At 42.5% G+C, this 12,044-nt stretch overlaps 1 protein-coding gene across 2 annotated transcripts in view; it reads left to right on the top strand.

Annotated features, from left to right (window-relative positions):
* The window catches only part of MYH15 (myosin heavy chain 15), a 46,559-nt gene extending 38,935 nt beyond the window's left edge, over positions 1 to 7,624 (top strand). For both annotated transcript variants that reach the window (XM_033052929.1, XM_033052928.1), the window contains 7 exons: positions 426 to 629; positions 1,640 to 1,765; positions 2,147 to 2,317; positions 2,808 to 2,912; positions 4,136 to 4,231; positions 4,776 to 4,913; positions 7,503 to 7,624. In XM_033052929.1, the coding sequence (XP_032908820.1) occupies positions 426 to 629; positions 1,640 to 1,765; positions 2,147 to 2,317; positions 2,808 to 2,912; positions 4,136 to 4,231; positions 4,776 to 4,913; positions 7,503 to 7,520 (858 nt within the window). In that variant the 3' untranslated portion in view covers positions 7,521 to 7,624. The remainder of the gene's footprint in view (positions 1 to 425; positions 630 to 1,639; positions 1,766 to 2,146; positions 2,318 to 2,807; positions 2,913 to 4,135; positions 4,232 to 4,775; positions 4,914 to 7,502) is intronic.
* The last annotated feature ends 4,420 nt before the right edge of the window (positions 7,625 to 12,044 follow it).

The raw sequence follows: 12,044 nt of genomic DNA on the forward strand, positions 1-12,044 counted from the left end.
AGGGGCAGAACGCTACAGCATGGGGACCTGAAAACTTGTGATTTTCTTGTGAGCTCACAAGGCTTTTAAAAAAAGCAGAGAGCAAGTGAGTTGTCTGGAGTACAGGGAGTGTGTGTATATTCAGCTTTGTTGTTTGCATCAACGTTTTCAATAGAAAAAAGAAAAAAAATGTTTCTTGCCAAGGCACTCTTCTGTTTCCTCTCCCAGAACCACCAGCTCTGAGAGATTTGAGCACAAATTCTTTTTCCTCTGTTGTACCACATACTACAAAAGATATTAAGCTTACAGTTTGGAAATAAAATTAAAATATAATAAATTTAAAAAGCACTGAAATCCTTGAGGTAGGTCCCAGGTAGCTGCTGTAATCTGGGTTTCTCTGATGTAAAAATCAAGGCTTGAAATGGAGTTGTGTTGCTTTTTTTTAGGAGCTTCAGGTGCAGCTGGATGACTCAGGGCACGTGAATGAGGATCTGAAGGAGCAGCTGGCGGTCTCTGACAGGAGGAACAATCTTCTCCAGTCAGAGCTGGATGAGCTGAGGGCTTTGCTGGACCAGACTGAACGGGCAAGGAAGCTGGCAGAGCACGAACTGCTGGAAGCCACTGAACGTGTGAACCTGCTTCACAGCCAGGTTGGCTTTTTCTGTGCCCTCTCCCTCACTGCTTAACCTGACCCTTCTCTGTTGATCACTAACTCTGCCCATGGCCATCACATGTCAGACACACCCTACCATCCCTCTAGAGGGAAAATGGGGCAGAGGAGGTAAGTCACTCTGGAGATGTGCCGCCTGACTCCAGTTCTCTGGAACTGATGATTCATCCAACTGCTTTAAACAGCTTCCTGGAAAAACAGCACTGATAGAAAATAAAAAGAGTAAATTTGATTTCTTTCATTCTTCCCTGCTTTAAAACCAGTTTCATGCTTTAGTTAAGCCATGTCCTGGACAGTGAGGCATTTCTCTGGAGAACAATGCAGGCACTGCTTTTGTGATGTTACTCAGCAGTGAAAACCACAGGGCTGGGCTCTCACAAAAGGGAGATTATGCAGGGCAGGAAACCACAGGAATCCACCTGCAGCAAAGTGCTCTCTGTGCCTGCAGGTCTCCACTGAGATCAGCCTCTGGGTGTTGTCCAGGAGGACACTGCTATTTCTAGGGTGCCATAGACGGGCATGTCCTGACTTGACAGCATTTTTAGTAAAACCCAAATCTTCTCTTCACCAAATAATAGTCACAAAGAAATGAAAATGTACTACAGGCTGTTGATGTTTTGCAGTGTTTTCTCCAGTCCACTGTTGACATTTTAATCACCTCACCGGCTGATTAAAGATCATTAATTTACCAAAATGAACAGCCTTATTCATTCTTCTATTTCAGCCTATTGCTTATTATTTTATCTGAATCAAAATCTGAATATTTACAGCTTTGAGAGTATTTTTAATATTTCTTCAGTCTGAACCTACCTATGCTAGTCAAGCCAGCCCTTACTATGTATTTGGGTCTCCATTCTCAAATATTACTCTGAGTAATGCACAAGTGGCAAAAATCAGGAAGCTTGGTGTGCTATGGTATTCAGAGGAATTGTCTCTAATCATCACTTTTCCTCGTTTTCCACTATTCTTTTGGGGAAAACTTTATAAAAGAATACAAGCCTGATCAACCAAAAGAAGAAGCTAGAGGGTGACATTTCCCAGATGCAGAATGAAGTGGAAGAATCACTTCAGGAGTGCCGGAATGCAGAAGAAAAAGCCAAGAAAGCAATCACAGATGTAAGTAGGCTGGCTTCTTGCTCACTTTTCATACCACAGCGTCTAAGGACACTGAAGTGTAGTGAATGTCACAGGCTTACTTGTAGGCATTGTAAATGAGAACCCTAGTAGTATAGCACAGGTATAATGAAAACAAGAAAAAGGGAGAGGTGGAATCTTAAATAAAAGCATTATAACAGAGAGGGGGGAAAAGGCCTCCAAGGTTTTTCTGTCCTATTTTCTCTGTCCAGGTAAGATATGCACACAGAAGGTATTTTGTGGAGCTTTGGCTACAGTGAATTACCTAAATAAGGGATAGTTCAGGACTCATCTTGCACCATTTATACTGAAACATAATCCAACAGCATATGGGATTTCCTGTAAAATGTGGTTGTTTTTCAGGCAGCAATGATGGCTGAGGAGCTCAAAAAGGAGCAGGATACTAGTGCTCATTTAGAGAGGATGAAGAAGAACATGGAGCAAACCATTAAAGACCTCCAGAAGCGACTGGATGAAGCAGAACAAATAGCTCTGAAAGGTGGCAAGAAGCAGATCCAAAAACTGGAATCCAGGGTAAGTTTGTGATCCAACTTCAGACCACTGTCTTCTGCTTACAGAACTGGCACCAGAGCGGTAGCCTAGTGCTGCCTAATAAATTCACAGAGGCTGAGAAGGGGTAGTGTGGACACTTTCCTCTGTTTCACAAAATGCAAGTGAGCAGTTCTCGGAGGCATGCTTCCCCTTCATTATCCAGCAATGAGCTTCTGACCATCAGATGAACAAAGCCCTTGACTGAAAAAGAATCAAAAGCCCCAGCACCTATAATCAGCAAAAGCCTCTCCCAGTGCTTGCTTTGGTTAAACTTTGGTCTGCACCTCTGACTGATGGTGCAGCTGGAATACTTTTATGAAAAAACAGAGTGGAAAGGTGACATTTTGATCTCTTCCTGAAATTTGACTCTATGGAGATATCTAGCAAGTCCATGTTTCTTGAACTGCAAACGAAATTATCTGCTGCTTTACATCTATGTAGCGTAATGGCAAGGGTTTTTCCCTTTTTGCAGGTTCGTGAGCTGGAGAATGAACTTGAGACTGAGCTCCGCCGCAATTCAGATGCCCAAAAAGGAGCCCGCAAGTTTGAGAGGCGCATAAAGGAGCTGACTTACCAGGTATGCAGTAACCTCCAGGGCACTGGCCAGAAACATCATAAATAGCCTCAGTGCTACAGGGAAGGGTGAAGGATGTCTTTAGTCAGAGCTTTCTGATTGCAGGAGGAACATCCCCCTAGAGCTTCCATCACAAAATGCTTTGGGTTGGAAGATCATCTCATTCCAACCCCCCTGCTATGTGCAGGGACACCTTCCACTAGACCAGGCTGCTCAGAGCCCATCCAACCTGGCCTTGAACACCTCCAGGGATGGAGCATCCATAGCTTCTCTGGGCAACCTGTGCCAGTGATCATCATCTTCTTGCCTGATTTGCTGTAACTAATGTTAGAAAGCCTCTGTTGCTGGGATTTGGACAGTTTTAGCACAGTATTAATATGGAACAAGCTCCAATGACTATTTACAATGCAAAGGAAGAAAGAGCCCAGCTCCCTCTCAGCTGTGTTGCTGTTGCTAAAAGGAGCCAGGAGGACTCAGGTGACTCTAATACCCTGCTCAACTAGGGTTGCTGAGTCCCAGGGCTCTGTCACCTATTATTGAGCAGCAGGGTCTAGTCTTGAGCTTACTGCAGGTTTGCTAACAGCTGCTCATGCTTCTTGCCCTTCCAAAAAGGCCTGCAGCACAGAGCACTTATCCTTTTGATTTGAGCAGCATTTAGAAGATAAACCCATCCATCTGCCTTAGGAGATTATTTAGCCTCATACCTGTTACTTTGACTTTTGTATGCAGAAGCTGAAGGTTGTTTTCTTCGAATACAGAATTAGTTGGTCCCTCTGCTTATGGAGTGTGACAGCTTAAACTAGGCTTTTTTTATCAGAAATGCCTGCAAATCAAACTTCAAATTATGCAAATTACATAGTTCTAGGCTCACCCCTATCTGCTTCAATATATAATGGCATGCTTTATAATGACAAGCGTGCTCCTCACCCCTGAGCAAGGAACTCTGTCTGTGTGTATCTGCACACCTCAGAAAGTGTGTGCACATATATATCTTTCTTTATATACATTTATCTTTACAAATCTATACATGGGAAGGGTATTCTCAGTCTTCACCCTCCACACTTAACAGACATCTTCAATGATGATGTAGAAATTTTTCTCATGTGTACACAGGACATAGCTAGTTTGTGCTTTGAGCTATAAGTGTCTAAAATATGTATGGCATCCATAATTACTGGATTGTGGGAGATGCTTGAAGCAATCCAATTAATGGTGTTTTTATACAGTCAGAAGAAGATAAGAAGAATCTTGCCAGGATGCAGGATCTGATTGACAAGCTACAATTGAAAGTGAAGAGTTACAAGCACCAAGCAGAGGAAGCTGTAAGTAACTACTTGGGCCTTTTTACCTTTGAGAGATGTATTGTTCTAAACCTACAATGTTTTATCCATAGAAGCTTCCAGTACAAATGCACATTTTGTGTCCATAAATATTTCTTTTCATATCTATATAAGCCCTGCATATAAAACTGTACTTATATATAAATAAAATATATAGCATATATATAGTAAGTACAATAAAATACATAGCAAATGTGCTGATTATATTTAAGAAAAAGCACTCCATTTTATCCTAAGCTTACAGTATAATTTGCAAGAGAAGAGGAGGAAGGGAAAGAACAGGAAGGACATTTTTCCTCCTAGCCCCTCAGAAGACACACTGAGAGCCTCTGAGTTCACTTAACATGGAAAATGCCACTAGAAATATCAACTCTGTAAAACAACAACAATCTCAGTTCTGCAGGAGGCAAGTGGTGCCCATACAGTTGTTACCTACTCATGCTGAGCACTTTCTATCCCACTTGAAATTAAAAGCTTTGTTTCATATGGACAGGAGGAAATCAGCTGCTCTCTTTTTTCTCACCAGGAAGCTCAAGCCAATCTGTACCTCTCGAAGTACAGAAAGCAGCAACATGATTTGGATGATGCTGAAGAAAGGGCTGAAATAGCTGAATCTCAAGTTAATAAGCTGAGGAGCAAGTCAAGAGATATTGGCATGAAAAAGGTATGATCATACTGTATGGGGTAGATGCGAGTGTTTAACACACAATAGTGGATGCTCTGTATCTGTTACAAAGTAGGGTAGTCCAGGATAAATTCTTGGGTTTCTGCATTTTTGTTTCACTCTGCCCTTTCTTTTAATATTAAGGTAACCCTGTAGGACAGCAATCTGATGCTTAGAAAAAACATATCCTCTGTATTTTTGTTTAGTATTTTTAACCTCTGTTCTCAGCAGCAAAAGCAGAACTGGTGATTTGGTGGATTTCTTTTAGGTTTTAGGTTTCTTTTTGCACAGGATATTAAAAGACTCCACCTTTTTCTCTCCCTGATGATGTAGATTTCTCTGTATGTAGTAGAGCCTGGGTATTATCACATTAGCAGATATTTTAACATTGCTCTTTCAATGAACTCATATTATACAACTTGAAGAGCTGGATGAAAAGAAAATATTGGTTATTAGTCACTTAGGTACTGGGAAGTCATTAGCGATTAGAAATATATTTGTGGTGTTTGCACTTGAACTAAATGGTAGCAGAATAATGTTGATGAAACTAGAAGGCACTTAAGAACCTGGTCTGGAACTGAAAGCAAACTTATCAATGCTTGGCTTGCAGCAAAGAGGGCAAATAAGAGTGGGGTGGTTACTTTTAGGAATGATAGAAAGAGGAGCTGGGTCATTGCTAAATCTATTTCATTTGCAAGTGAAACAAACTTCTATACTTAACATCACATAAATTTTATGGAGCTGATAGCTCCCATGCTAAGAAAGGGGAGAAAATCCCTTTACACTCTTAATTTATGCTTTTATATTGGCCTAATTACATCACCTTTGACTGATATAAATGACTGTTGCTCCACTATCTGGAGCAAAGATACATTAAAACTATCTGAATATCTAGTTTCTCACACATTTACATACAATGGAAGCACTACTGTAACTGAACCTCAAAAGATTTGCAGCTTTTAAGGATAAAAAATTTCCACCAATTTTTCTAAATTATTCTAACCCTGAAAAAAAAAAACAACTGAAAAAAAAACCCCAAACTAATACAGATTCATTTAAGGATTTACAAAGCCATGACATCACACAAACACTGAAATAGGTACACCATGAAAATTAATTTTTTTAAATACTGTTGAGGTTGTTATTTCCTGTACCTTACTGGTCTTTCTGCCTCAAATATGCAGAAATCACAGAAAAGTGATGCCTGTTTTTACTAGTCAGATGCTGTTTGCCAATGCTGATTGCAGCTCTGGCAATGTAGCAGAGTGTTGCACTGCCAAAATATGAGCTCAGTGGTGCTTGCAGAGGTGGCAACTCCCCAAGAAGGGTCTGCCAGGAAACACATTCAGGTGGAGACTGCTGTCCCAAAAATCATGACATCTCCTTTGGGGAGAGAAGGGCACCACAGAGACTACAGTAATTTCACAATTACAAGCCGCACTGACTATAAGCCACATCTCTGGGTGTCGGCAACATTTTGTTCTTTGTCCATAAATAAGCCGCACCCAATTATAAGCCGCTCTGTCGTTTGCAGCGAGGACCCGCCTGCAACAAAGTTGCCAAATAGTAACAGAATCATGGGATCAGGGTGTTTACTGGCTCGGCTCAGGCCGTGAGGGCTCGGCCCGCTCAGGGCTGCAGATGGGGCCAGGTGGCCCAGCCCGCTGCTGCCGCTGGGCTCGCTCACCTCGGCCCGGCGCTGCCCCACAGTGGCAGGGGGGCACGGAGCCCGCTGGCATCCATGGAAGCAGGTGGGGATGGGAGCCTACCTGCTCCGGTGGCGGCAGGCGAGGACGGGAGCCCCCGCCTTCCCCCCGGGCCACAAGGATGGCAGCACAGAGACCACTGCCTCCCCCCAGGCCGCAGGGCCAGCAGGAGGGAGCCCACTCATCCCCCTGGGCCGCAGGGCCATCAGGAGGGAGCCCCCCGCCTCTCCCCCGGGCTGCGCTGCCTGAAGGAAGGAGCTTCCCCGCCTCCCCCACCACTGTGCTGCCTGCATGGAGCCCGGTCCCACCTGCCGTGAAACAGAGTAACCAATTTGTAACAATCGCCTAAAGCCGGGTTTTATTGGCAGGTGCTCGGCTCAGCACCCTGGCTGGCACTTCCAGGGTTGGAAATGTCAGAAAATTATTCACCTATTAGCCGCCCCTGAGAGTAAGCCGCATTTCCGGGGTGGGAGCAAAATTTTAGTCAAAATGCTGCAGCTTGTAATCGTGAAAATACTGTACTTTAATCCTGTAGTATTAGAAATACCTCGTCTACTGCTACTAGAACCCATTTCCTGGATACTCTGGGGGCTGTGTGTGATTCAGAGCACCACCATCTATTGAAAAAGGGTTGTAGAAGTCTTCTGCCATCAAAACGATCTATATAATCTAGAACTAAGACAGGATACCTGCACTGTTAGCTGGAGTAAGATGGCAAAAGTTGGGTAGACTGCTGCTAGTCTATATCAGATACAAACTGGTAGTACCAAGGAGTAGAAGCATTAGTGAAGCTTTTGTCATTTACTTGTGAACTTACACTAAAACTTCTTACACTTAAGACTTCTATTTTTAACAATTGTATACTATCTCAATTGCATTTCAGGTTCATGAAGAGGAATAAAAAAGTCCTGACAGATATGAGAAAATACTTGACATAATCAGGCACAACTGAAAGCAGTTATAGAAAAAAAATAAGCACTTACAGAAATAAACATCAAGTGAAAAATCAAAATAGAGTGTATAGCATATTTCATTTATCTGTGTTTCTATTTTACCAAGCCTTAGGGATCAATAGAAGATTACATCTCGCCAACAGCCGACTTCATTATGTTGGAACAAATCCTAATTGGCAGATCCCTGACAAAATCAAAACTAAGGGCAAATCCAGTCATGCTTCACAGCCTCACGTATTTCATATGCAGATTGTTAAAGCAGCTGTCCTGGTTTATGAACCACTCTTTCACTATCCTTCCCTTCCCCTTTCCCACTTCCAGAATGAAGTTGGGAGTTGAAAGTACAAAAGGTGAAAAATTACAGTCTAAGAACAATTTCCTGGAAACAACAATGACATAAGAAAATGACTAGTAACACCAACAAAATTGTTTTAAAAAGCGTACAAAAGAGAGGGTGCTCACTGTAGACCCCTCCTTGAAGGAACCTCTTTTACCCCAAAGAGAGTCCCTCTCCCCACCCTGACACTCCAATGAAGTGGGCTGATATCAAATAACCTTAGAGTTCTGGACATGCCTCTCATGGCACTGCAAAAAAATAACCCTATGGCTGGAACCAGGACAGCAGCACAGATTAAACCTGTGGAAGGGGACAGCCCTTAAAGGTGGGATAATCCAGCTACCATTCATCCTGCCTGCAGGATCCTGAGTTTTGGAGAAGAGAAAGTAAAGATTTTCATATGAACAGTCAATTTATAAGCTTCCACTACCACCAGTCAAGGGACTTCTCTTTGCCAGCTGCAGGACAAGCAAAGGAGATGATGTGAAGGGACACCTCCCTGTGGCTCAAAGAACTCTCTTAAATCTTTTTTTGCCTTGAAACAGGGAATTGGTCCATGGTGATTTAATACCAGCCAGAAAATCAAACTTCAAATAAGCCACACCCCTTCCCCCCCACCACCTTCCGGTAAGAGAGAGACAAAAGCAGAGACTATGGGTTGAGGCAATTTAATGAAAGCAAACAGCAACAATGTTAATAACAAAAGTATACAAAAATAGATGCTTTGTCAACAAATGGTGCTCACCACCTCAGTTTAGTTCCAGGTGGCCGCTGGCACACAGACAAGCTGGCAGACACTCCCTGTACGTCATGTGCATGTGGTCCCCCATGACAAGGACAAGAAGGCAGCTGTTCCAGTGCTGTTTTTACAGAAAAGGACAAGTTGGCAACCATTCCCACACACCATGTGGCCCCCAGGACAAAAGCAAAATGGTGGGGGAGGTTTCCACAGCTAACATTTCCTACCCCAAAGCCTGAGACAATGGAAAAAAAATGATGGACAAACTCCTGGAAGCTGGACCCTCCATGTCACACTGCTCATTTTCCAGACTGCTGTGCTAGGCTGTGCTTGGCTGCAATTCAGCTTCCCACACCTCAGTCTGCCACTGTTTTGTTCCCCACAGCTGTTCTCACTCTGATTTTTCTCTGCTCCACCCCTCACCAGTGCCAACCCAGTGCGCTCTGCTGGGCTGGGACTCACCAATGTTGACAGAAGACATGATCTTTGCTGTAAAGTAAAATACTAAATGAAATGCAAACCTGTAAGAGCTCTTTCTCTCATCCTGAAAATAAAATCCCTCAAAATATAGGGATCTCTTCTCTGAAAACTTCTTTGTCTCTGTAGGAAATCCAATTTTGCATGCTGACTTGTCACAGGAAAAGTGGGAGCTTCAAACAAGCCCTGCCTCAGCCTCACATTTTTGGCAAGAGCTTAAAATTAAGAGATCATTCTGGCCCACAAGTTCTAAGGATGGCAGGTCGGGCTCTATTAATAAAATGAGTTATTTATTGAACAGAGATATAACAGGAGATATAACATGAAAAGTCTTAATCAAGGTTACTTACAACACAGTACGACACAGAAGAACTACCAGTACATTACATAAAACAGTGCATGATATCAAAACTATATAAAACTAGCAAAATAAATACTCAGCCCCCAGACAAATGTAAATGCAAGGCAGGCATTATAAGTACAAATTCCAGTTTCCAGGGAAATGTGCAGAGTTCTGCTTTGTGAAAGTTTGAGATAGCTTATATAGTTTGTAAAGGTAGCTGCCTCCCAGTCAGAAATCCAGTTTCTCTTTCCAGATCTTACCAATGATGGAGAGAGAGGGGGACTACTGATTTGTGATCAGAAGTTTTTACTTCATTCGTTGAGTTACACATCACACAGACAAACTTCCCATTTCCACTCAGTTCAATCTTCTTTCCTGTCACCAGTCTTGATCCAATCTTCTTGCAATCTTCAAAGCTCTCTTTGCTCTTGCCAAGGCACCTTGGTTATCAAATTGCACATGCTAATTAAATCTCAGCTTCCACAAGATCTCACTTCCACAGGAAGAAGCTTATTATCAGCTGGGAAATGCCAGATCAATGGTAATCCCCTGCTGCCAAAATAACTCACTACAAGACAGCTTTGTTTGGTTTGAGTTAACTCACCACTAAACAAGGAAGAGATAAGCTCACGTGGGGGTGAGATACCCGGCTACATGACTTCTCACATACAAGTGTCCAATGACTTTTCTTCCTCCCCATTTGTCCATTACTGTTGCTCAGAAAATCACATTTTCATGAGGCTCTTAGTGTAACTCAAGATGCAGGAACTCTTTCTTCTTCTCATCACCAGTCTCTGTGTGCAGAGAGCAATTTTCTTCCCGTATGTTAAGGTGTTCATGAGACTTCTCTCTGTTGTGGTGTGTTTTTATGTTAAGGGTTGGTCCTTTTGTCCCCCATGTTAATGGCTGTACCCCACCTGTCAATCCTGTCCTAGCACTACCCTTTGTTCCTGAACATTCCCAGTTCCTCATCCCTCCGGATGTCAATCCTCCCTTGTGCCAACCCCCTGTTTGGACAATCCCTTTGGAGATCCCCTTAACCAGGATGCCCTATTGGCCCAGGTGGTCCATTCTCATCCCCTTGTATCCCTCCTTGGTTCCTGTTGTGTAAACCCCAGCTCTGTTATCATTGCTTCCTGACCCTAAACCCCACCCTCACTTCTGTTCCTTCAAACCCCTTACCCAGCCTACGTTCCTCACCCTTCCTTCTGCTCTGCCTTTATGTTGGTTGTTGGTTGGGAAGCAGGATGTCTGTTGTCGAGCAAGGCTCGTCTCGTTTGCTTTGTATTTGGATCAACTCGGGCTCCGGGGCCCCCGGGGGAGTGCCGCCCCTTGTTAGTGCACACAGCTCTCTTCCATTTTTTCTAGGCAAAATAAAAATACTTGTAATAATGACTGATGTGTAAAATTAATCCCCTACTGGGAACAGAAAAAGACACACTCCCTATAAAGATAAATCAGCATTTCCCATTTTAGCATTACCTGAGTAAAATAAGTACCCACACATTGGTGCAGAAACATTCCTGTGTTTTCCATCTTGTCCTCCATCAATATCACCAGAGCCAAGTTAACCTGTAAACTGTTCCACTGCCTCTGATTACAATGTGTTTGGGGGCTCAACAGTTCCCAGGACAACTTAATCTTGCTCAAATGGTTTAGACAACTGCACCTCAAAGTGTATTGTCATCTCTAAAGCATGTTACAACTCCTTAATAAACTATATGTACATGACTCCATGTAGTGAGAAAAATTAAAAAAAGACTGAGGCATAATCATTTCAGAGCTTGCTTTCTCATGGGTTTTTGCTGTACCTCATGGTACCTATCATAAAATGTCACCTGAAGCTTACCAAATCCAGAGTGAGACAAAACCTTCAGACAAGGAGTTTGAAAGTAAATCTCTCCATGGACAGGGTCAGGCACAGAAGGATGGACTAAGAACTAAAGTTTGGATTTTTAAGGATACTGACTTCAATTGCAGAGGAAAGAAACACAATATTCTAAGACAGAACCAACATTTTACAAACACACGGGAATAAAATGCATCCACTTGAAGATGCTGCACTCCAGTAAAGAGGAGAGGTGTGCAGAGAGATGAAGTCAGGGACCATATGGTTCTAAGGATCTCCTACACAAAGCAATTCAGTATCACTTTTCAAACAGAGGTTTTGACAAGCTTGGACATTGGAGACAATTAAACAGCAATTTGGACCCTAATGAAGACCAGGTATGAGCACTGTTTGAGGAACTTCACATTTTGTTTTGGATTCTTTTTGGTTTTAAAGACAAGTGAGAAAATTCAGCAATTCAATCTTTCTTTCAGCCAGTTATTGGAAAATATTTATGAGGGGTATCCAAATCTTTCATCCTTTTGCAAAGCACAAAAGGGCATCTGATCAAAGGCTTGTTGACATTGTTACAAACAAAATACTATTGCAGAGATGCACCACAGAGGTTTTCACAATAAGAAAATAGCAAAATCAAGGACAATTTATTTATGCTGAAACTTATCTTCCTACATTTTCAGTCTTTTTTGTATGCTTTAACCCATGAAAATCAAATTTATGTTAAGGTCAA

This window comes from Catharus ustulatus, chromosome 2, assembly GCF_009819885.2.
Source record: "Catharus ustulatus isolate bCatUst1 chromosome 2, bCatUst1.pri.v2, whole genome shotgun sequence".
Taxonomy (NCBI): domain Eukaryota; kingdom Metazoa; phylum Chordata; class Aves; order Passeriformes; family Turdidae; genus Catharus; species Catharus ustulatus.